This window comes from Penaeus chinensis, chromosome 31 (assembly GCF_019202785.1).
Source record: "Penaeus chinensis breed Huanghai No. 1 chromosome 31, ASM1920278v2, whole genome shotgun sequence".
Taxonomy (NCBI): domain Eukaryota; kingdom Metazoa; phylum Arthropoda; class Malacostraca; order Decapoda; family Penaeidae; genus Penaeus; species Penaeus chinensis.
The window spans coordinates 16,763,591-16,791,234 of NC_061849.1; the positions used below are offsets into that span (position 1 = coordinate 16,763,591).

Here is a 27,644-nt window from a genome sequence, read left to right on the forward strand (position 1 = left end):
CTTATCAGTACTGCTAAAGTGGCAAAACGAATCGAAACATCATTTTGGAACGCTCTAAAAATACGTGGTAATTGATTTGAGTGGGAGCGGTAGCGTTGAGGAAAAGCACTGTGTGAGTTTCTTTGCAATGACGGTGTTCCTGCTGTCCCTTCTGAACTTTTTCTATGGCGTCTTAGGACTTAGAGAAAAGTTCCTAAACAATGAAATTTATAACGTGCAGATCCTGACGGCAACTAGTTATCTGGAAGAGGTTTTATAGGAAAAAGCTTAGAGAATATTTTATATATGTATTTCTGACGAAGCTATAATCGAAACCGGTCAAATACATCTTTTGTATTTTGAAGATATTCATTCTCATTCTTACCTTTTCTACGTGTGTTGCAATGAACGCGGTCCATTATATCACATCATTATTCTATTAACATAAAATCATTCTTACTGTTTTTATTGTCATAACCATCACCACCATTACTATATATTTTAACGTGGCTTCTTACTCTGCGTGAATATCCTTACCATGTGTACACCCTTCGTGGTACACTGCAATGCACAGTGATGGATAGTATGCTTGACAGAAAATGGAAACGTCCAATAGCATAACCAAGAAAAGGAAATCTACCTTCCAAAACCACAGGAGTATAAAAAGCTGCTCCTCGATCAATCTCACTTGCAAAATGAAAAGAACGATGACGGGAGGAGGCGGGGATATATCACGATTCCTAAAAGTGCCATGGACGGGAATCCTGGACCACTTCAAATTCCGAAACACATTTTAGAACCATCAGGCAGTGGGAAAAAGTTGGACTCGCCCACATTAATAAAGAGAGGCTTATCTTATTATTATTATAATTTTTTTTTTTTTAAATTACAAATAACTCTAACTATCATTCACTCTCACTCACTCCCTTGCTTTCTCTCCCTCTCCCTCTCTCCCCCCCTCCCTCTCCCTCTCAAAACCGACACGAAGTTCTTGTGATGAAGAACCTGGAGGAAGTTCCCAACTGGAACGAATCTTCATCCTCGTTATCGTCTGTAAACAAAATGTGAAAAGTAAAATATTTGATCAAACAGTAAATGAATACAATAAAATAAAATCAACGATATATTAATTAATAAAACACTGGTTCTGTAAAGTATAACGTTTTGTTGAACTGGCTATAAACTGACCATCTTTCTGATCCAGTAACACGTAGTTTAGACTCCTTGTTTCTGCGTAGCTTTCTGACGGCATTCCTGGGCTCTTCGTGTATCTGTTGAAAACATTATTAAGACCTGAACTTTCTGCAGCACTGTATGAATAAAAAACGCAATAATAGTAAACAATATGTCAATAAACAAAACATTTGCACACCAACACAGCGTGGGTTTGCAAAACGTCTTTACTTTAAAAGCATCTGAACCCGCGCCCCCTGCGACATCTGTGACCAGGGCGACACCCTCGCTCCTGTAAGAAAAATATATATATAGATAATAATATGTAATACTAATAATGTAAAATTTACTATTCTGCTTGGCAATTTGATATGTAGTGAACGAATGTGAATCACTTAGCTTACACTCACAATCTTTAATTGTATTAGTACTTTTATATTTATCAAAGCTAGTTAAATCCCCTCCTGCTGACAAGTATCCAAGAGCGCAAGGTACAGAACAATGCAACCGTATGCAAGCATGCTTCACTTCAACACCGTCTTGAGAAACTAACCTTTGGTGATAGACGCGGTGCACTGGTCGATGACATAACCCTCATCATCGCGATGCAAGTAAACTACCTCAGACATATTCTGCTTCTCTGCAATGACGACAGATAGAGGGTATAACAGGCGGCCATTGGCAAATATATATCTTGTGCTGAATGTCAACACTTACTCTTTCTCCTTTCACTTACTGTGTCCTCTCCGCATTTCATCAAAGCGATCCAGATGTGACCGGATGCTGGTGGCGTGCAAAGGGGGGGTGTCCTGCACCGGAACCGGCCGCGGGGGGCGCAGGAACTGGCAGATCTTCTCGATGTAGTCTCTTTAGCCAAGAAGGATATTGGGAAACACATTATGAGTCACCAAAAGAATAAGTGTGTAGGTATATACATATATTCACACACACACACACACACACACACACACACACACACACACACACACACACACACGCACGCACACACTCACTTGCACACATACAGATATGCATACATACCCACCTATACGCACACACGTATATACATATAAATAAATAAATATATATGTATATATGTATGTATGTATGTATATAAACTGTGCATATATATATATATATGTGTGTTTACCATCATTCATCATTTGGGAGCTAATGCTGGCAGGGGCGCATAGCCGCATCCACCCTTTGTTTCCACCTACGAGGGTCCCTCATGGCGAGCCGCCAGGCAGGGGCCCGGCCCATCTCTAGTTCCTCACGATAGGTTTGATCGATCTACCCAAGCCACGACCTTTTTGGTCGTCCCACAGGCCTCCTCCACCCAGGATTGTCACAGACAGACACAACCTGATGGGCAGGATCATCCTGAGGGAATTGAGCCATGTGGCAGTATAGCCTGAGTTGGCGATCACGGATTGTGCAAGTAACAAGTCCTGTACCGGTCTCACGGTGCAACCGTTGGTTGGACACATGATCCCGCCAACTGTACCCCGTGATCCGGTGCAAAGATCTGTTACAAAAGGCATCAAGAAGAGATTCCAGAGCACAAGATAGTGTCCGAGTTTCATTACCATAGAGTAAAACTGGCAGTATCAGGGCCTTGAAAACACGTAGCTTGGTCCTTCTGCACAGGTACCGGCATCTCCAAATACTCTTGTCGAGAGATATCATAACCCCTGCTGCCAGGCCAATCCGTCTACTGACTTCCTGGTCTGACAGCCCAGATTCGTGAACTGCATTACCGAGGTATATAAAGCTCTCTGTGACTTCGATGTTTTCACTGCAAGCACGTACCGACTGCACAGGGTCTCCTAGTAGGCCCCCAAAATCCTGGATCTTGGTCTTAGTCCAGGAGACCTCTAGCCCCAGGGGCTTTGCTTCATTGCTAAATGCATCAAGAGCCGCCACTAGGGTTTCCAAAGATTCACATAGAATGGCAACATCATCAGCAAAGTCAAGGTCTATAACCTTGATATTGCCCAGAGTTGCTCCACAGTGACTTTGGACAGTAGCTTTACCCAGTATCCAATCTATGCAAGTGTTGAAAAGTGTTGGTGTAAGAACACAGCCTTGCCTCACGCCCTGAACTAACAGGGAAGAAGCTCGACAGGCCCCCACCACACTTTACAGCGCTTTCAGTGCCTGTATACAGGTTTGCTATTAATCCAACAATCCTTGTTGGAATTCCTCTTAGCCTCAGGATCTCCCAGAGTGATTCACGATGCACCATGTCAAACGCCTTCTTGAGGTCGATGTAGGATGCGAGCAGCCCACGTCCGAACTCACGACGGCGCTCTACAATGACTCGAAGCGCCAGGATGTGGTCTATTGTGGACTTACCAGGAGTAAATCCAGATTGCTCCGGCCTTTGGTGCCTCAACAAGTGGTCTCTGATACGTCTCAGAAGGATGTATGGGAGTACTTTGCCTGGTACACTGAGTAGTGTAATGCCTCAGTGATTGCTGCAGTCCCAGCGATCCCCTTTCCCCTTCCAGAGAGGGATGACCACACCCCTCAGCAGGGCAAGGGGAAAGGTACCAGTCTGCCAGATGGCAGAAAGGACTGCATGCAAGCCCCTTGCCATAGGTTCTCCACCAGTCTTTAACAATTTGGCTGGGATGTTACAAACACCTGCTGCTTTACCACTCTTCAGCTTGGAGATAGCCGCCCTGACTTCAGTCAGGGAAGGTGGATCCTCGCTGATGGGTGGGTCTGGCAGAGGATTCTCAACTTTACCCACATGTTGGTGGATCAATCTGATACAACTACTCAAAATACTCAGCCCAACGCACACGCACCTCACCAGGATCTGTGATTATCTGGCCACTTGCTGAGCGGACTGCAGTCGTCTGTGAGGAGGGATTGGAGTTCAGCTTTCTCAGGGCTTGGAAGGCAGGACAAAGGTCATTTACTAAGAAATGGCTTTTGACCTACTCTGCAAGATTACTGATAAACTGTTCCTTATCCCTTCTCAACAGTGACCTAGTCCTGCGTACTTAAGAACGGTGCAATTTGCGATCCCCTGACAATCAAGCTGCACGACAAGCATCTGTGGCTTCCAGTGTCGCCTGCGAGATGGAATTCTGTCTTGCTCTTGGGCGTTCACCAATTGATTCCTGAGCTGCATCAAGCGTTTCATACTTGAAGGTATCCAAAAAAAGAACAGGACTGTCAGGCCATCGAGTGCTATGAGATGACCAGAGATAGCCTTGGCAAACCCCCGAGCACACTCGTCTTCCCTCAATCTGTCCAAATGAGAACCCTAGTGTGTTCATTTGGGCACCAGGGGGTTGTAAAGTGGACCCGGAGAGTAGCTACAACTAATCTATGATCAGTTCCACAGAACTCGGCACTTCGATACACCCTGCAGTTCTGGAGGATCCTCCACTGAGTGCTAACGAGAATGCTGATGCCAGGAGCCAGAAATCCTCAATTTCTAGGACCTAGCAAAGTCATGGAAAAAGTGGCTATTCTCGCTGCCAGCATCAGCTACTGAGCCATGAGGACCGAGAGACATCTTGTAGCCAGCTCGATCGCAGCCGGATACCGCACTGAAGTCGCCCAGAACAATACGAATATCTCACCAAGGACAACTGTCTGCCATGCAAGTTTGGCGTAAAATATCTCTTTCACCTCAAGTTTATATACACCCGTAGGAGCATATACAGCAATAAGAGACATGAAGTCAAATATCATAATACGCTCATCGACTGGAGTGACCTCAACTTCCAAGGGTTGAAGTCAGCTGGAGATGGCTATGGCTACTCCCTGGAGATGGTGGCCGTCGCTGTGGCCCGACTAGTAGTAAGTGTAGCCACCCACACTAATCGTGCTGCTGCCGGGTCTTCTCACCTCCAAGAGAGCAGCCACCTCAACTCTCAGCTGCTTCAATTCCCTCAGCCCGTAGTGGTAACTGATCGTCCTGTCGCAGGAAGCGGACGTTCCAAGCCCCCACCCTGACAATCCGCCTGAGGTCTAACCTTGGGCAGTCACTCTGGGTGGGCGCCACCTCTGCCACCCCTAACGACGCCACCCCATATAGAGGAGGTTGGCTGGCTGCAGGTCCCATAACCCGCCTGCACGGCTCCCTGGGGCTTTCCCCCACAAGCATCACGCCTGGTTGGCGGCTGCTGGGACCCAGATGGGATGATGGGTAACCCCCCCTCCCCACCCAAGTCCCAGCGGTCGCCAACCCAGAGGAACCCACAGCCCGCCGTTCTTGCTGGTTGGGAGGGACTTTAGCCCTCCCCCCAGCACCAACAACTGTATGGTTCGTTGCCAGTGGTTATCTCGGGGGGGCCGACTGGCAAGTCCTGCCTCCCCACAGCCGCCCATTAACCCCAGGGGGCATGGGGGCAGAAGTTAGTACGAAGCCAGGGTGTATCCACACGCCGGTAAGCCATGGCTTCGTACCTTTAGGGCCTCCTGCTGCTCCAAGAGCCTCCACAGCTGAGCCTAGGACCGCAAGGTACCTAGTTTCCATGGGTGGCCATGAGGAGGCACTGCAAAAGTCTTGATGATGGAGAGGCTATGAGCTGGCAGGGGAGTCTTATGCATAGCTGCTCCCTTTTCGCACCAGGCTATCCAGCGGTGGCAGCTGTAAGCGAGAAGGCATGCAAGCGCTTAACACTAACTAGGCTACCACAAAATCGCTTCACATCACCCCAAGCATGAAGCTCGTGTTTATATAAGTATATATGTGTGTGTATGTGTATAAAAATGTGCGTCTCTTCATTTATATGTGTGTGTGTGTGTGTGTGTGTGTGTGTGTGTGTGTGTGTGTGTGTGTGTGTGTGTGTGTGTGTGTGTGTGTGTGTGTGTGTGTGCATGATCATAGAAACATGTCTGCCGCGGCTCACCTGTCGCTGTAGTGGATGTGCGTGCGCAGGGCGACGATCTCGTACAGGTCCTTCGCCAGCGCCCTCGGTAGCGTTTCCGTGACCAAAGCCATAACCTGCCAATTCACGAATTAGTCATTTCATTGGACTAAATGGTACAGTTTATTTCCTCATCCACATAGTACACTAGACTATCTGAAAAGTCTTTCACCATCATTAGAAATAATAAATGAGACATTCCTTTCTTCTTGATCAATAAACGATAAAATGGACCTTTGTAAATCCGAGTAATGCTACCATGGCCACAACAACATCCCTGGTAATAATAGTCTGAAAGAACATTCAACAAGGAGTCCCTTTACAAAAGAAAAATTACTAACCCTGAATTCTTCTCTGTCCATCTCCTCGTAACGCCCGCGACGAATCTCTTGCAGAGAACACCTGACGGGACAGAAAACATCATATTGTGTGTATATATGTATATATATATATATATATATATATATATATATATATATATATATATATATATATATATATATATGGGGTGCATTTGCGCGTGTGTTTGTTGAGTTATCTACTGTACACATGAATACCCAAAGAGCTCCACCATTTCCACCCATCCACCACCGACTTCCCTGCCAAAGCGCCCACGAGGCTTACCTGCTTGCTGTAAGATTGTCAGTTGCAAAGACCACCATCCTTTCCGAATTTCTCACCGCTCTCTCTATGTTCTCTGCAAAATCATTTCAGTATTTTAAAACTGCAAAATATCTAGAATATGATCAATTAGCCTTATAATATATCATTCTCTTCGTTCTATTGCTTTCCATTTACATGATTTTTAATGATTATCATTACTGTCATCTGTCCCAAAATTAGCATTGCTGATGGCAATGCCATCATTCTTAGGATTTGAATCTTCACTTTCATTATCATAATTATAATCATGTAATTCTTCGTTCTATCCGTCCATTAAGCTGGACTTTCACGTCACTTTATTTTGATGAATGATGGGTAGTTTATGCCTGGAATCTTATTCCATAGGAATGCGGACTTTAAGTCAATTCATTTTGGTGTAAAATGGGTTGATAATCTATATAGTACATGTATATGTATATGTATGTATGTATATATATGTATATATACATATATGTACACAAATATACATATAAACACCTACACACACACACACACACACACACACACATATGTATATATATATATATATATATATATATATATATCATATGTATATATATATATAAATATGTATATGTGCGTATGTGTATATGTATATATGTATATATATACATATACATATATACATGTATATATAGATATATGCCTGTGCGTGTGTGTATAAAAGCATGCACGCACTTATATGTATGTATAAATGTATGTATGAATGTAGGTATGTACATACATATACATATATATATAAATATATGTGTGTGTGTGTGTGTGTCTGTTTGTGTAAGGCTGACCTCGCATAGTTCCTACGTGCTTACCGCAGTAATGTCTGTAAGCTGTTGTTTCTCTAGTGACAGACACACACAAATACCTATAGTAATTTATTACTATAGGTATGTTTCCCTGTACAGCCTATTTTATATATGGTTAATAGTCCTCACCTATTTAGTTGGCTAATGTTATCACACTTAACAATATCTACACATCACACTTTCAGCATTACACATTCGTTATTAGTTCACACATTTCTACTATGAACATTCATATCAACATAGCTATAATTGCCACAGCAGGAAGCAGTCAATGTCCGGCTGGTGGCAGTATCGAAAAAGACACCAGGCCTACATATATATACTCAATATATTTACATACATACATACATACATATATATATATATATATCCATATATATATATTCATATATATATATATATATATATATATATATGAATATACATACATACATACATACATATATATATATATATATATATATATTCATATATATATATATATATATATATAGATATATGTATATTCATATATATATATATATATATATAGATATATGTATATTCATATATATATATATATATATATATATATATATATATATATATACGTGCTATATATAGAGGGCTGTATATAAATTATACAGCTAGATAAATAAATTAGTAGATATATAGATGAGTATATATAATTTATATAGATGAGTATATATAACTTATATATACAGTATATATCAATCTATATATATAGATAGATAAATAGACAAACGGATATAAATTGTACTTATACAGTTTATAATCTCTATATGTTCATACAGATAGATAGATTGATATATGTGTGTGGTCTCTGAACATCCCGTTATAACGAACTTCTAAAAAACAGTATGGAGTTATGGCATACAACACTAATGCTACTACTAGTGCTACTACAAAAATAATCTTGAAAAGAACAATGACCAAAATAATAATGATGTTAACAATAATGGTGATTGCATCCTGCTGCAGTCAGCAGTGTTACGAGTACATACCTAATATCCACGCACCGGGCACAAACGCATTCTCGTGCCAGGCTACGCTGTATCCGCGCTGGAAAAGGGGTATGATAAGGTTTTCTCGAACCATCTCACGGTCTTTTGAGGAGTGGACAACGAACACTGAGTACTTGCACTGGAAAGAAAATAAGCAAGAATCAAAAGGGAATCATGTTTACTGTAGGTTAATATATCATCTCCCAGATTAATGATCAATAACTGTTACAGACACAGCATCACCTTTAAGGTTCGATCAGCACGAGGAAAAATGGCAGATAGCAAGTAGCTATCAGTATTAGTTACACTTATTTTTCCTAAGGTAACCTCCTGTTTTAATTCCATTTCCTGTCCGTTCTCAGTCTCCTATCCTTTCCTGCCCCTGCTTCTTCCTAATCTCCGGACACTTTAGGATGTAGCCCACACCAGCTTCCACGAGAATGCTTCTCCTACTAAGTGAAATCATTATAAATCTGAATAGTATGTGTGAACGTAATAGTCGCTTTACACATGCAGCTAACAAGTACAATACTCACTAATTGTCTAAGGTTTATAGCATGATCCAAGCATAACCCATACTACTGTGACTGTCTACAGTCCTACATTCTAGCAAATCCTGTAATTCTGTTGATTACATTTGTTATTTTTCACTTTTTTAAATCTATTTTTAAGTATTGACAAAGAATTTGTAGTTTGCTTTACTGACATATTGCAGATAAAAATTTGCCATACTTAGAATTATTTTGAAAATTACTTTGTTGCGAAAAGCTGTTTCAACATTAAACAAACCATAAGAAAATAAAAGATAGCTTAGGAAACCTTACAATTATGTTATAATTAAGTTATTTACAACGTCTCAATGTCTTGTTTAATGTCAAGAACACGTAATCAGGTAAACAAAAAGTTACTGTACAGACGAAAGAGGGATGTATTACTCGTGCAAGGCATTGCTCAAACCTGTAAGTTGGCCCAATGGCTGCCTACCCGCTAAACTCCTTTTGTTTTATATATACATATCCTCAGATCATGGCCCCCAGTTTGGGAACCACTGGTTTAGAGGATGGTTTCCCGGAGTACGATGGACGATACTGCCACCCTTTGGTTGCATCGTAAAGTAAGACAAATATAGACATATATTTATGACATTATCTAATCTATATCTATATCTGTCACATCAGAAGTTGAACATAGCTTTTTGAACTCATCAAGTAGCCCAGGAGCATTACGTAATATACTGCTATGAGTTGGAAAAAAATAGAGACAGCCGATTTTTTCATGAATGCTTCTTCATCCCTTCGTGAATCAAAGGCCTTAAAATCCTCCAGAATTCCCAACAAGTTTAACGCATGGGGCAGCAAATTCCAAGATGGCCGCCGCCAGCCGTGTTACGAATTTTCTACTGTAGAGCTCATAGGGGGATACAATCTATTGTGTAAGGGTTTTGGGCCACGAGAAATTCATTGGCGCTGTCTGTTTCCGCATATTTGTGTTGTGCACCTACCAGGATGTCGTTAACAACTATGTTGCACACGTTTTGAACAACTATGGTCCTGAAGCTCTTGTATGTTTTGATGGATACAGTAACCTTCCTATATTGACTAAGGTTGCAGAGCAATGTTGTCGCACAACTGGCCAGAATATATCCCTGATATTTTATTTGAATTCAAAATGTTAATGACTAGCAGTCAGCATGCTTTCTTGGGCTAGCACAGTAGTAACGTGTTGGCCTCTCACTCGAGGGGTCGGCGGTTCGCGCCCCTCCCAACCGCGAGAAGTTTCAACAGTCGCCTGAGGGTTACTGCTGTGGTTGGGACGAAGTTCAGTCGAATCAGAAGTTCAGTTGCCTTCCATTGTTCGAGTCTGCATTAAGCGGCACTAACTGGGATCCCCCCATTGGCAGAGCCCGGGTGAAGCTCACCTTTGCATATCTGACATATCCTTACTTGTCCTTCGTTGATTTTGTGCGGTTGGTAGTGCTACGAAGTGCCAAACGCAATGCTGCGGGCAAAGCAAAATAGCTGATGGGGATCATCCATTTCGGTTAGTTGCTTCATTTGCAAAAGAACGCTTGACGAGGTAGAAACGTTACTTTCAATTTCTTTTCACATTTGGCTGTTTCTTCTCACCTCTGTGTTCCTGTGTTTGTGTTCATAATATGCATATGCGTGTGTACGTCCATGCGTACATATGTGTGTAGATTAGCCTGTATGGGGCCACCATACAACATAGCTCGAGAGACTTTCGAGTACTCTAAGCAGAGAATATCGAGATAAAAATATTCGTCATGAAGCGCAAGATGTAACAGCAAAAATCCAGTAAGAGATGTGACAAGATACACCAATGCCAGCTTTTTTTTTTTTACTAATGGAAGGGGAAATATTTATCCGTGAAATTTATCAACTGAGGCAAAAGCTAACATGAGGATTCTGGACACATAAAACAGATAAAATTCAAATCAAATCACTTGCACTGCAGTCAACTTTTGCATGAACCCAGTCACCCTCTTCTCTAACAAAAGAACCCTGAAATACGTCGTAACAGATAGGAATAATGGAAAAGTAACCACTAAATGTGGATTAGTAATTAGAGTTGTTCGTAATGTTACTATATTTCTTATCACTTCAAATAATAAAAAAGACTGACCAATACTTTTGATACATAAGGAACTGCGCGGTTAGATCACCCCTGCCAACGATCACTGTACTTGCACCTTGGTTTTTAGAGCCTTACGAGGAATGTTGTTAAGCAAAATCTTTCCTAGCAAGACACTGAAGTCATGTCCGAAAAAGCACGAGGCAAGGACCTATCTGTCTTTCTCCTTTCTCCGATCTGCTCTGCCTGTGACTTCTTTTTGCAGAGAATGACTGGACGCGTGACGCTAAGCAGAAGAACCACGTCATGTCAATGGTCAGGGATCACCCGTCTGGTATAGACACGGCTACTGAAGAAAGCAACGGTAACCTACTTCAGTACCTCTCCCTAGTCAATCAGTGATCTAGATCTCTAAGAAACACTCGTAACAGCGTGAAGGATCTCGCCACTTGGCGACAGCTGCTGGAACATCAGCAACAGAACTGCTGCGTTGCGTGTGGTCACAGGAGACATATAAGGTCACTGGTCACAGCTGTTCATTTCAGAACTATCTGTTCTTGATAATGATGATCCAAGGCCCTGTTCTCTGCACTTTCGCACCACTAGATTCCACGACCACTATGAAACGAAGACGAATATAATCACCGACATGGCAACAGGTAAAATCATGATGAAGCGAAAACCATGACTGGACAGTGACTTACCTCACTCGTGTCTTCAATCTCCTTGGTAGTGTATCCTCCGGGGGAGCACCAATGCCTGACACATACGCTGCACACGTAGAGGAATATGATCACTATGACGAAGACGGCAATGGCTACCATGAAGGCTTTGACTGACTTTTTCTGTCGGGAGATAAAAAAGTGTTTAGATCGTATCGACGATTTAAAGTAAAGTAGCATCAAAGCAGGATAATCAGCAACATTCAGAGTCAGTTGGAACAACATGAAAGGACACTGAGGCAGAATGTTTCTTATTTAATTCAAAACGTGTTATTCTCTATTTGCTGCCTTTTTTCTAATGTACAATACTTACAACCACTACACCCACACCTATTTTCAAAGAACTGAAAAAAACATTCTCACCATCCCTTAGAATCGCCTCAGCACATGTATAATGCATCGGCCTATAAGACGCACTCGCTTTTGAGAAGAATCTGCTTGCGTCCAAACCTCGATAACCAACCGGAGGCACAAACCACATGCATTCAAACCCAGTTCAACGTAAGTCTCACCTCGGGCGTCCCTGGCTCTTCCTTTGCCGCGCCTTGATCGTGGCGACCGCAGTTCATCTGCCAGAGGACCTTGGTTGTAAATAATCATCACGTACTCATAACCAAAATCAGCAGCAGCAGCATCATAATAATAGCAATAATAATAAGAATGATAAAAACAATGATAATAATGATAGCAATAATATAATGTAAATAATGTTAATAACAGCAACAACAATGTTAATTATAGTAATATCAATAATGATAATCTTACAATAATATTAATGCTAATGATAGCCATAACAATAATGATATAAAATATCAACAACAACAGTAATACTAGTAATTATAATAATGAGAACAATGACGATAATATTAATGATGATAATGACAAACAGTTTATTTTGTAAAGTTATTGTTACATAAGAACATTGTTACGTTACAATATTGGCATTTATGTGTCTAGTAGAGTAAGGTGCAGTTAACACATAATATCTGGTAGTATTAAATTTTGGTTCACAGATTTTCGCGTTTAAATCTTCTAAGAATGCTTTTCAGGCTGTCGGAAGTCCGGAGAAAGATGGCATGTGGATAGATATGTACATATATGTGTATAGAGAGACAAAAGCAGAATGACAGGTAGACAGACAGACAGATAGATATGTATGTCTGAATGTATGCATCATATTAGCACACTCATAAACTAAATGTGCATGATTTGGACACCGTGACGGTTACATACCATAGAGATGTTTTCGTTAATAATACTCAGTCCCGAGGTCCCACTGCGAAAAAAAAAGAAAAAAAAACATATAATGCCGTTGGTATGTACAGAATGAAATGCCTTATCTATTTAGCATGTGCAGTCCGTTTTGATCCTAGGTCTCCAGCGATATATGCCTTTCAGACTTTTAAGACAAAAAGGAACAACTTTTATTCAATCCGCATTTACATTTTTTATGATAGATTCATCAACTGCCAAACCTTGTCCATTTCTCCATTACTTATGTAGATTCACGTAAAGAAGTTTTAATGAAATATCTTACACATGAGCTATGGAACATTACTGCTAATAATCTGTAGGCCAGTAATGCCTAAGGCACATTCCCTTCGTTTCCCCAACATTCAACCTCTGTTTGCTGTCGTCTCCAAGTTCGAGGTAAAAAAAGACACCAGTCTGGCCTCTTCCGGAACGAAATATCCTCCATAGGCTCACCTGGTTAAATTGCTTATGCAAGTGGAAACGACGTTCAGAGTCTTGAGTCTAGGCGCTAGTTCGGTTATGTTGGGAGGTAGTTTTTCTAGGGCGTTGTGAGAGAGGTTGAGGTCCCGCAGAAATGGGTATGTGGCGAGGTCATGCGAGGTTACGTTGGTGATCCTGTTGTGTGAGAGGTCGAGGGAACGCAGGTGTTGGAGGGAGCCACAGACCTGCGCCCCGGGGTTTTCCAGCTGCAGAGGATCGGGAAAGATAAGGGTCATGATTATGCTATGATGATGGCGATAACAATGATAAAAATGTATATAGTAATGGGATAGTGATGGTGATCATACTCATGATGATAATGACCATGATAATAAAAAGAATACTACTACTAATAACAATAATAGTGAAAATCATGATGATCATGATAATACTATTGATAACAATAATAGTGAAAATTATGATGGCTTTAATAATAATGATAATGATGAAAATTATTTTGACTGTACTAATAAATTATTATAATAACAGCAACAACAATAATGATGATAATATACTGGTAATAATAATAAAGACAATAACAGTAACAGTAATGATATTAATAATACTGAACCAATTATCTTGCATCAGCAACACGATGTCTAAGACTTGTAAAACGGGATTTTTGTATGACATGGCAGATGCTTTCTAGACCAAAGCTTCTGAGTTGACAAGCCACGCAATCATAAAATTAACTTTATACTAAAATCAGATCCACGAACTCACTAGGGAAGGAGACTGACTAGGATCGTAAATAATAAAAAGTGTAGCCACGGAGATCCAACCCACGAATTCAAGAGCACGCGGTCGCAGGCAAAAGTCACATATAACGGGTCGACACATTATTCAGGACACCGACTTGTGCCCAACCGCCTCAGCGCCGTGCATGCTCCTACTGCAACCGAGAAGGAAGAGGTGACATCAAGGCCTACAAATACCTTTATAGTTTCCCCATGCTGTATCGCCGCAGATGATCAAGGTAAGTGCGGAGGGAACACCTGTTTGAGAACCAATACTAGGCTCACAGATCTATTGGATTTCCACCGTGCAAAGTATCACTCAATTACATGCAGTGCAGTGGTAGGGCGAACTAGAATTAACCTTTCTTCTCGAGAGCGTGTAGTAAATGTGATAAGCGGTGGATATATTGAACTACCATTTTGCCAAAGGCGAGTCAAACAAACGGACAAATAAATTTTTGTATATATTGTTATATAACTCTTTCGTAAATATATGAATATATAATGTAAACATCTGGCTATGTCTTGTAGAAAACAGGAATAATTGAATTAAGAAAACGGTTATAGATCCCCACAGGAGAGGGGGAAACTCATACTGTTAGCTTGACGAGCATCGAATTAAAATGTTTAACATGTAATAATAATTCATATTGTTCTGATAGAGCATCTATTTCGGACATATAATATATATATATATATATATATATATATATATATATATATATATATATATATATATATATATATATATATATAATGTACACATACAGACGTAGGTGGAAAGATAGGAACAGATGATTAAGACTAATCAGTACCAAGTTCTTTGTACCAATTTTGCTTTTCTTTTCTTTTTAATAAATTGTTAATTAGCAGTGCTATTTGTGACTCCCACTTACACGTTCCTCAATTTCATTCCGATCAAAGAATAACCAAAATGTCCTGCTCGCATTCACGCGTCTTACCTTCCACTGTTTACCATGGGGGCCATTTTTTCTTTTCCTTTCTTTTTCCCTTTTCCTTTCTTTTTTTTCCTTTTCCTTTCTTTTCCCTTTTCCTTTCTTTTTTCCCTTTAACTTTTTTTCCCCTTTACTTTCTTTTTTCCCTTTTCCTTTTTTTCCCATTTCCTTTCTTTTTCCCTTTTCCTTTCTTTTTCCCTTTTCCTTTCTTTTTCCCTTTTCCTTTCTTTTCCCCTTTTCCTTTCTTTTTCCCTTTTCCTTTCTTTTCCCCTTTTCCTTTCTTTTTCCCTTTTCCTTTCTTTTCCCTTTTCCTTTATTTTCCCTTTTCCTTTCTTTTTCCCTTTTCCTTTCTTTTTTCCCTTTTCTTTATTTTTCCCTTTCCTTTTTTTCCCTTTTCTTTATTTTTCCTTTTCTTTCTTTTTCCCTTTCCTTTCTTTTCCCTTTTCCTTTCTTTTTCCCTTTTCCTTTCTTTTTTCCCTTTCCCTTTTTCCCCTTTTCCTTTTTTTTCCTTTTCCTTTCTTTTTTTCCCTTTTCCTTTCTTTTCCCTTTTCCTTTCTTTTTCCCTTTTCCTTTCTTTTTTCCCTTTTCTTTATTTTTTTCCTTTTCTTTTTTCCCCTTTTCCTTTCTTTTTCCCTTTTCCTTTCTTTTTTTCCCTTTTCCTTTCTTTTTCCCTTTTCCTTTCTTTTTTCCCTTTTCCTTTCTTTTTTCCTTTCTCTTCCCTTTTCCTTTATTTTTTCCCTTTCCTTTCTTTTTCCCTTTCCTTTTTTACCCTTTTCCCTTCTTTTTCCCTTTTCCTTTTTTTCCCTTTTCTTTATTTATCCCTTTCCTTTTTTCCCCTTTTCCTTTCTTTTCCCTTTTCCTTTCTTTTTCCTTTTTCCTTTCTTTTTTTTCCCTTTTCCTTATTTTTCCCTTTCCTTTTTTCCGTTTTTCCTTTCTTTTTCCCTTTTCCTTCTTTTTACCCTTTTCTTTAATTTTCCCTTTCCTTTTTTTCCCCTTTTCCTTTATTTTTCCCTTTTCCTTTCTTTTTTCCCTTTTCTTTCTTTTTCCCTTTCCTTTCTTTTTTCCTTTTCCTTTCTTTTTTCCCTTTTCTTTATTTTTCCCTTTTCCTTTCTTTTTCCCTTTTCTTTCTTTTTCCCTTGTTACTTCTATAGGATCCTACACAAAGGATTTTTTCTTTAAAGTTTAATCCCTTAGGTGACGGCAGTTCTGCCATTCGGAGAGACCGAGAAGTAACTAACGGTTAATTTGTTTCTTTTTCTGTTTAATCCGTTTCTTTCTGACACTGACAGCTAATCTGCCCCTACGGAATGGTGGGGGCAGATTACCCCCAACACAGATGTGCACCAACAATAATATCGCTAGAGAGAGGGAGAGGGAGAGAGAGAGAGAGAGAGAGAAAAGTAGGGAGATTTGAAGAGCAGGAATTCTATCTGCTAATAATAATGATAATAAAACACAGCGTACCTTATTTCTAGACATCGTAAGTGTCCTCAGAGGATACAGCAACGAACAGTCGGCAGCGGTCAGTCTCTTAATCTTGTTATCATCTAAGGACACTGTGTGGAGATGCAGAGGATAACAGTTGCTTTCCTCCCTGTAGTAGTCTCCGTCTGTAGGGCAGTTGCATTTCCCTTTAACTGTGAGCACTGTTCAAGAATAAAGATTGGTGAAAATTACTTAAATGTCTTCATTCACGCACATACGTGTCATCCAGACGCCTCCCCCCCCCCCTCCACACACACACACATTGTTCATTTACACACATATGCCTTCCTCCACATCCACACACACACGTGTCATCCAGCGCCGCCATCCACACGAACATACGTGACACCCACATGCTATCATCCACACACATACGCGTCATCCACGCAGACATGCACATTACCCACATACCTAAATCCCCAAATACACATATAAGCATCACCCACACGCGTCATCCACACAGACGTAACTGAAGCACTCACAAAGCTCAGTCACGAGGTTGCGTTCGACACTGAGTTGCTTGAGGTTGCAGTACGTGGGAAAGTAGAGGTTATCTATGTTCGTGATGTCGTTGTTGTCCGCCAGGAAGATCTCGGTCTCGGAGGGCACGACGATCGGCAGCTCCACCAGGCCTGGAGGAGGAGGAGGAGGATGAAGGAAGGTCAATGGACGCTCACGGACCGCAGGGTTACTGTCCGACTTGATTCTCATTCCTTGTAGCTTTCATCTCATGCAAGTGTAGAGCTGTAAACGCTATGGTTTCTTTCACCGACGAATGGAAAGATATACTCATATTATTTGCAACAAGAATAATGTTACCACGATCTTTAATATTTAAAATTGCAACTTATGCATCGGAATGATGGATTCCCAACGAGGATGACAAGGAAATGGAAGTTTTTGAATTCCTTCGGTCATTCAGCTGTTAAGAGTCAGCTGTACAGGAGGGAGAGACAGCAACGAGTGCGGCCTTGACAACATTCAGTGTCAAGAGAACCTGCTAAATAAACATAAACAAGAGGGAACTTGACCTTCATTGGTCAAGCATTTTGGAAGCAGCGATATCGGGAAAGATTTGTTGAACTTCACTTACACAGGACACAGTTAACTCGATGGAGAGCTACGGAAGTTGAGTGTGAACTTCCCATCCGCTAATGATGAATATATCTTGCTTTCATTTGTAAATGAGGAAGGAAGCCTATGCGCTTCAATGCATGGGTGTATATATGCGTGCGGGTATGTGTATGCATATACATATATTTGTATATGTATTGGTACTTAAATATATGTATGTATGTATGTATTTACGTGCATACGTATGTATGTATGTATGTATGTGTATGTGTGTATATACATATATGTATACATATATAAATGTATGTATATTTTTACATATACACACATATAAAAGTATAAGCACATGTATATATGTATGTATATATATACACGTATATGCATACATACATATATATGTGTGTGTGAATTTAGAGAAGCCCAAGTCTTACAGTGGAATAAATGGCTGATGAACAAATAAACAATATATATGTATATATATACATATATATGCATATATAGAAAGAGGAGAGTGAGAGAAAAAGAAAGAGAGAGAGGGAGGGAGGGAGGGAGATGTAGAGAGAGGGAGAGGGAGAGCAAGAGGGAGAAAGAGAGAGAGAGAGAACGACCAGGTTCAGAGTGTTTCCATCGAAAATCTTTTCCGTGTCGTTGGCGTCCCTCCCTCGCACCCAAATCAGAAAAAGCGAGGAAACCCACGCTCACTCCCGCCAGAAAGCGGAGGCAAGCAGGCGTCACCTTTCCCGGTGCAGTTCACCGTGTTCCTCTCGCGGTCGCAGTCGCACTCGGTGGGGCAGTCCTCCCAGCCGCACCTCCGAAGAACGGCCTCGCTGAAGCAGTCGAGGTCCTCGCGGGCGTCAATGTACAGCGCCTGCCTCGAGTACTGCCACAGGTAGTAGAGCGGGCAGCGGTGGCACGCCTCGTTCCAGCGGTTCTCTGCGGCGGGAGACGGGAGTCGATTATATAGACAATACAAGGGCACGGCCGGGAAATAGATGGCCCGTCCCTCTTCTTGCCACGCACAGGAAGAAATAGACTATGATGATAAAAGAGATAGATATATATGCATGTGTTTTGCACACACACATATATCTACAAGTAGACTGAATATATGTGTATTTATGTATAAATATATATACATATACATATATATACATATACATACACACACACACACACACACACACACACACACACACACACACATATATATATATATATATATATATACACATAAATATACAAACACGCACATTATATATGTAGGTGTTTATATGTATGCATGTATGTATAAGTATATATGTTTAAATAAATATATATATATATATATATATATATATATATATATATATATATATATAATATGTGTGTGCATGTATATATACATAAATGTATATATATATATATATATATATATATATATATATATATATATATATATATATATATGTGCGTGTGTGTATTGATATATATATATATATATATATATATACATACATATATGTATATGTATGTGTATATATATTCATATGTATGTATGCTATCAATGAATTAATTCCTACCTTTGATATTGACAACGGCATTTTTTTCGAGGGACTCCACCAGTCTCCTTGGCAACCACTTCAGATAGTTGTTGGACACGTCCAAAATTCTCAGGCGTCCCTGGGAGGAGGGCGTGGGGCACGGGCCTTCCACGCACGCCGTCAGCACGGACACCTTGTCCAGCTGACAGCTCGAGATGTTGAGGTGCGTCAGCCTCAAGGTCAAGCCTGGGGAGCGGGGAAACGGAGATGGATGCTCGTGTGTGCATGGATACAAACGCACATAAGTGAACACATATACAACCACAAATACATGCAGATGGACGAATATATACAGTACATATAGCCATATTAGCTAGTGAGAGGGGACATGGCTCTGGGTATTCATTTCATTTCTGTCAGCATATACTTACATACATACATACATACACATATATATGTGTGTGCGCGCGCGCGCGTGTGTGAATGTATACACATGTATATACATGTATATGCATATATGTATTGTATAAACACATATACAATACATATATTTACATATATATATGCATATACATAAGTACATATCTGGTAGAAAAACACATAATTTATCAACACGGTACACACATCAACACAAACACAATATATATGTGTATACATATATACATATGTAAATATACATGTGTATATACATGTATATATATATTCACAAGCATACGCACACACCCACACACACACACATAAATATATATATATATATATATATATATATATATATATATATATATATATATATATATATATAGTGTATATATATACATATGTAAACAAACTTATGTACATATATGTGTATACATTTATATATATATATGTATATATATATATATATACATATATACACACACACAAGCACACACACACACATATGTGTGTACTGTATATATTCACGCATTTAAATTCAAATACAATACGTTTTTAGCAAACATTTCTTCAAAGAGCAACTTACTTCCAGGTAGTGTTAGTTTCCCAAATTCATTATTCGATAAATCGAGGAGTTGCAGTTCCTGTGAAAGAACAGATAATATTCACCACAACAGACCACATGGAAAGTAAGGAACCTCAAGCAATACATATACCTTTAATACTTGGTCTGTAAACCTACTCCTGATTTACAAAGTGAAAGATATAGCAATTAAACCAGTAAATTAGCAGACGTGACAACTAAATGCAATAAAATTAAATATAAATGAGAAGAAAAGCAGGCGGGGCACATCAATACATGAGCTTTCCAAACCGATGAAAATACTGACATTATTTTTTTTTCACTGGGGAGGGATGTATTTTTGAAAGCATGGCAAGCTTACCGGGTTCTTGTCGAAGACTTTCTCAGGGAGGAAACGGAGGCCAGAAGAGGAGATGTCAAGGTGCTGGAGAGCAGGAAGATACGGCATCAGTAACGTCAGTGCTGGAAAGATGGACTGCAGATAGTAGCCGGACCATTTATGTTCACACACTTTCTGCCTATATATTTTATTTCCATTATTCTTTGGGGACAAACTGATTGGTAAGAAATGCCAGTTAGTTACTGATGAATAATGAAAGAATAAATATAGAAAAAAACAACTAAAGCAGAAGAAAAGAGTAAACAAAACATTTTTTTAACACAATCCATAAGCTTGTTGTTTGTGCTTTGTCGAACTCACCCAGCTCAGTCACAGGCGTTTCTCTGAGACTGAGTACCGTCAGCGAGGACAGGACGCTCATCCACTGCATGTACTCCAGCTCAAGGAGCGGGTTGTTCCTCAGGTCCAGCCGGCTTAAGGATGACAACGAGGACTGTGGAAAAGGTCAGACGGCTAAATTCCGAATTCCTAAGTTCCGAATGCTAAGAGCAGGTTTTCCTTTTGTCCCAACTAGTCAGAGTATGTAGGTTAGGACTAGTGAAAGGGTGAAAATCAGTCGCTAAACTGATTAATATGATCAAAACCCTTTTTTGAGTTTCGCAACAGTATCACAAAATCGAATTGCATGATAGGCTACTAATATATTGTTAAAACGTTCACTTTTTATAGTATAATATTTTCTCTGTGAACTCCAGACTCTTTTACTTTATTCTGAGTATCATTCAAAATAACTTTTATCAACTTCAGCAAGATCTGTTGTAAAAGATCCTACTGATTAGATATAAAAATCGCATAAATACCAGGTTTTGCGCTTCATTAGATATTCGTGTTACGTTCGCGTTCTGAAGAAAAAGCGAGATGATGATGATTCTGGGAGGAGGCTGCAGTCTTAGCGGTCCGTCCACCTTCTTCACCGTGATTTTGACGCGCATTCTATGATTCTGTCGGCACGCATTCAAGAATAAGAACCATCGTGCAGTTATAATCGTCGACATGAAATTAACACCACAATTAACACAAAAAATTGTCTACACTTTAACAATATATATTCGCTTTCGGTTTTACATTCTACGTGCTCGCTCTCTTCATGAGTATAACTGTAAACTCTGACTATATAAAAAACGCATACAAACACGTTAAAAGGAGAAGTGGGAAAGTTAAAATACCATAATACATAATGCTGTAAATTCTGATTTCTAACTCTATCATACATTTTAGATTAGATTTAGATCATTAGGCAAATAACAATATACCAAAACAATTCTCACCTCTCGTTTAAATCGTTCGAATAACTTATAGAGAGAGTCAGCCCGGGGGCAGACAAAGGCCCAGTCGAAGGAAGTGTCATGACTGATTTCATCGGCGCATTCGGGAACAGAGTCTTCCTTCGCTGAGTCTGGAGGAGATCCTGAAATTAATGCATTCATGGGTTATCGTGGTTCAAATTGATATTTACCTAGATTTATGTATACATATATTTACATATATATATATTTCTGTGTATGAATGTACATATATGTGTGGGGGGTATGTGTATTTAAGCATTCAGTTACACTACATACAGACCTATCACAACATATTCGAAGCATATTATTTTTGAGCGCAAGAAGAAATGCCAAAATACACGAGAAGATTAACACACACAGACGTGCGCGCACGTACAGACACATGTATGTGCGTATGTGTGTGTATATATATTCTTACATAACTCCCATTCATTTTTCTTTCTTACGTGGTACAGAAGTTCCATTCTGCCCTTGGCCAGGAGGCGGAGACGCGATGGATTCGACAAAATACTGAGGTCCCTTTTCACCTTGTAAATGAAACGTTGTGTTTAATTCGCGTGAGACCACAACGCTGATCAAGACCAGTAGCAGTGGCGGGAAGTGCATTCTCTGGAAAGTAAAGAGTAAGTTATTTTAGGCCTGTATTCCTACAATCCTACACACACAGACACACACACATACACACACACACACACGCACACACACACACACATTCGTGTAAACAAGCAAATAAACACAAACAAACCATATACACACCCGTAAGCGCACGTAAGTACACACACACACACGCACGCGCAAATATATACATATATATGTATATATTTGTGTGTCTATATATGTATGTCTATGCATATATGTATATGTATATATATGCATACGTGTATATATAATATACATACTATATGTGTAGGTATATGTCTATATATACATATATCATACGTATACATACATATTTACATATACCAAGTATATATATTTATATATTTATAACATATACATGGGTATATATATAAACATATATGCATATACACACACATACACATATATATGTATATATATATACATACATACATACATACATACATACACACTCTCGCACACATACACGCATACATACACACATGTATATACAATATATATATACATAAATATGTATATATACACATATATACATATATATGTATATATATACATATATGCATATATACGTACATAAATATGTACATGTGTGAATATATACATATACAAATATATTTATATATCTATATACATATAAATGTGTATATATATCTATATCTATATATGTATACATGTATGTATATATATGTATATATATTTAACTTTAGTGCTCTAAAGAAAAGATTAATCAGGGTGGTTTCCCGTTGCCTTCCCCGACAGCGTTTTTTATTAAGACACTGTCTCTAGGATTCCAGCCGAGGTTAAAGAGTCCCCTCTACCCTCATTCATATTCACCCCATAGATGGGACCCTGACAGGTGTTCCACTCGGGGTCGAAGTGGACCTGGGAGCAATAGTGGCCGAGAGGTGGCTGCCCCTTACAGGACGAGAACCACACTGCCGGAGGCATTCCCAGAAGTAATATATATGTGTATATTTATATATGTATGAATATATCCCATGAATATATGTATATATATATATGTGTGTGTATTTATACATGTAATATATATAGTATATATATTACATGTATATATACACATATATATACATATATAAGAGTATACAGATATGTGTGTGTGTGTGTGCATACACACACACAAATATATATATATATATATATATATATACATATATATATATATATTATATAGTATATATGAATATATAGATAGATAAATATATATGTGTGTATACAGTATATATACACATATATATATATATATGTATTTATATATGTGCGTATACATATTTAATATAGATATTGCATGTATGCATAAATACATTCATATATATACATATATATTTATATATGTATATTTGTGTGTGTATCTGTATATATACATAAATATATATATATATATATATATATATATATATATATTCTTTCTCCCTAGATAAGAGAATCAGTCTACCATTTTATCAGTCTGTCTGTCTGCCCACATAACTGTGAGTAGTGATCAGAAAACACCCATCAGGAGGGTTCCTCAGAGTTATACAACACAGAAATACATACCTTTATGATATATTCCAAAGTTGAATTCCCAGCTTTTGGTAGAAAATCTGTTGCTTTAATTACTTGTGTCGTTTGCTTTCTGGTTCATTCCATTTGATAATATAAGGGTAAGACACAGCCTATAGCCGAAGGGTTTGTAACTCGTTCTTGTCACACTGTCCTCTAGTCGGAAAAGAAGGAGCACTGCTGCGCCTTACACGTTCGTCCGCACACTCTAGGAAAAAAAGGACATTTGTCTTCTTATCGCTATGGGTTATTTAGTTAATTTAGCTGATTCTTTGAAAATACAATGCATTTCATAGATAAACGCAGTATCCTGCAATTATATGTTTTTTTTTTTTTTTTTTTATATGAATATAGCAAATATATTCAGGATTGAGTGTGGTGAAGTAAAAGGAAAAGAGACCGAATCGAAGTCTCCAAACGTTGCCAGATTTTCCAGCACGCGCAACACGAAGGTATATGTAAATCTAGATACAAAGCGATATATTCATATATATATATTTATATATATAACTGTGGCAGTTTAGACATGCTTAATTCCATCTTCATATCTTCAAATGATATACATAAAGAAAATATAATTGAAGACTTATTATTAGCATAAATGTTGCCAGCTGACATGTTTAACTCATGAAGTTACCATGTTCTCATTTTATGATCAAAATGTGTAAACCTATCGCAAAGAAATAACAAACTGTTTCATCAGCATCTCAAACCTTCATGTTTTCATGCAGGTCGTGGAGGTGGAGTCTGCATCTGTAATCTCGTCTGTAAAGCGCCTGGGTAGAGCATATTCAACTCAGAGAAATGTCCGCCAGGGATTATACTTTTGATTAATGCCTATTAGACCGTCTGTCGTAAGTTAACATTATATGCGGAAAGAATTCATATACTATTATATAATTATTCTCAATAAAGGCATTGCGGAGAAAGGACACGAACATTACATTGGCACTTTTTGCTTGATCAATACTGTTTGAATGAATCCCGCTTGACTTCATATTCACACATACCTTCCACTTATTTTGCATTAAACGTAACTAATGGCTATGAATGCGCATTATAAATTTTATTTTGAAAAAGTTAGTCCAAATATTTCGATGAATGAACAGCATTTATTCAGAAAGAGTCAATATAGACGGATATTTTCTCGAATGCTTGGCAACGAACATGGCTGACAACTGCTCTTACCGTGGAAATAACTCGTTCTCTCCAGACTCACGAAAGTTAATATTCACAGAACAAAACAGGAAACGTAATTATTACTGCATCACGACCAGTACAGATACAAGGAACATATGATAGATAGGGCGTAGTCTCTACACTGATTCCTGTTTAACACTGAAAATAATCAAGATATCGAGATAATTAACGAAAAAGTGCGTAACATTGCGCTAATGTATTTCCAATGTTAATAACCCATTTCGGAAAAATTACACAATTATTACTTGCACTTAGATTGTAGTGTCACATATATCGTATATCATTGTAGGTGCGTTTGCCCGTTTTGATCTCCCGTTTTCCTTTATGAACTGGAATTGCTTTAATGAAGAGCATGGTAATCACTCTCAGTAGGGAGAGCTCGGAATATCACTATGACGTCATTTCAAATCACCATCATAAATGCAAGCCCAAGATCCTCATATCTGAAAGCTAAGATAACTCAAATCACGAAAAAATACCCTACACTCTTATTGTTGACATAAAGAAATATAAAAATTATTGGTTGCTACATCGAAAGATGATGGCAGTGTACTATTGTTTCATTAATACACACATGAATACGCTGACACGCACACAAACACACACTTATATGTATATATGTATATACATATATGTATATATGCACAAATATGTATGTACATATATGTATATATAATTGTCTTTACATTGACAAATATAAACATATATATTTAAATATATGTGTATGTATATATACATTTATACATACACATATGTATATATATGTGTATGCCTGTATGAACACATATATTTCTTTATATACATACACACAAACACACACACACACACACACACACACACACACACACACACACACCCACATATATATATATATATATATATATATATATATATATATTCATATAGAAATATAACTTTTTTTTTTTTTTTTTTTGTCTATATCTGCATACACACATACATGTGTGTATATGCAAATATGTGTATGTGTGTTCATTTGTCAGTGTGATTTTAAGATTTTTTTCTTGTAAAACTGTTATTCGCACTCTACATGATTATTGTACATTGTGCCATTGGTGGTCTGTATGAAGTGAGGATGTATAACAGTTTTCCAGAGTGCTTCTTACGGCTGGCAGTGGTACCAGTATCCAATCAGCATCTAGGACGAGTAGTGACGTCATCACCTTCCAGCCAGGGGCCGGATTTGCTAAACTCTCTCGTAAACGCCTCTCTCGTATCAGTTACGGGAAGTATCAACGATTTCTCAGCTAGCGACGTTACTACCCATTTTCAAACACTATACAACGAGAGCGTAAGGACCTGGTAACCGTTACGACCGTATTTATTATCGCTATGTATCGTGGGGCATTTTTCCTAAATTCACATAAAATGTGATTAAATAGTATTTCCACAATGATGTTCACTTCAATAAGGCAAATGAAAGACAGTCATGAGACTTTATTGCCAGCAAATATGATTCACCAGTAAATGTCTTCACATTAATCTTTACCACTTTTATCAATAAACTCATAAATTCTGATATCAGTATTTAACTAAAGCTACATCTATATATATGTAATAAAATCATGACATATAAATATATATGAATAGATGCGTAAATATATATAAACACACATATTTATATATGAATATGTAATGGGCCGCCAGTGTACGTCCTCCACGGTCCCCTACATATCCTTTCGCCCCCCACCCCCTTACGAGATGAAGGGCGGCCCCCACCCTTGCTCCACGGAGAAGGATGTAGCCTCGTACGCCTCCTGGACCGCCCAAAATCCCCGAATTTACCTTCGGGGGTGAAGATGCCCGGCGCGGTGAGGAAGCTGCGGCAACAGAAAACGGGAAGCCCACCTGGAGCGACTCACCTGCGCGGCCTCGTCACCCTTGCTTGTTTGATTTGCTTTATTTTTGTTTTAGTTTGTGTATTTTAATTAAACTTATTTTAGTTAGTGTTTTACACGGACCTTAGTTGGAAAAGAGACCACCAACAATGCATTTTTAAAGAAACTTTTAACCTTTTATTCATCTTGCTTATTATCATATTATCTTAATTTTATTATGAATATTTTACATTTTATATTTTTTACAATTTTACACTGAACATGTTATGAGCTTATTTTATTATGTACACGATGGTTCTTTTTTATATTTTTACTATTTTATTTCATAAACTTTAATTCATTTTATAAACAAACTTTAAAGATATT

At 38.6% G+C, this 27,644-nt stretch overlaps 2 protein-coding genes across 2 annotated transcripts; one reads left to right on the forward strand and one right to left on the reverse strand.

The window, feature by feature from the left end:
- Nucleotides 1-272: 272 nt before the first annotated feature.
- Nucleotides 273-24,446, reverse strand: LOC125041771. The gene is made up of 24 exons (XM_047637047.1): nt 24,217-24,446; nt 22,470-22,632; nt 22,006-22,145; nt 21,538-21,678; nt 21,038-21,170; nt 20,699-20,799; nt 20,341-20,398; nt 19,377-19,583; nt 18,553-18,750; nt 17,226-17,375; nt 16,723-16,904; nt 13,539-13,771; nt 13,065-13,107; nt 12,344-12,400; nt 11,814-11,954; nt 8,518-8,656; nt 6,672-6,744; nt 6,389-6,449; nt 6,030-6,124; nt 1,889-2,019; nt 1,706-1,792; nt 1,384-1,444; nt 1,168-1,250; nt 273-1,030 (listed from the first exon to the last, which is right to left on the reverse strand). Exons 2-24 carry the CDS (start codon nt 22,627-22,629, stop codon nt 951-953), a joined length of 2,754 nt encoding a protein of 917 aa, XP_047493003.1. The 5' UTR covers nt 22,630-22,632; nt 24,217-24,446; the 3' UTR covers nt 273-950.
- A 1,970-nt stretch (nt 24,447-26,416) lies between these two features.
- Nucleotides 26,417-27,237, forward strand: LOC125042072. Its single transcript, XM_047637536.1, has 2 exons — nt 26,417-26,731; nt 27,088-27,237. Exons 1-2 carry the CDS (start codon nt 26,471-26,473, stop codon nt 27,235-27,237), a joined length of 411 nt encoding a protein of 136 aa, XP_047493492.1. The 5' UTR covers nt 26,417-26,470.
- Nucleotides 27,238-27,644: the final 407 nt, after the last annotated feature.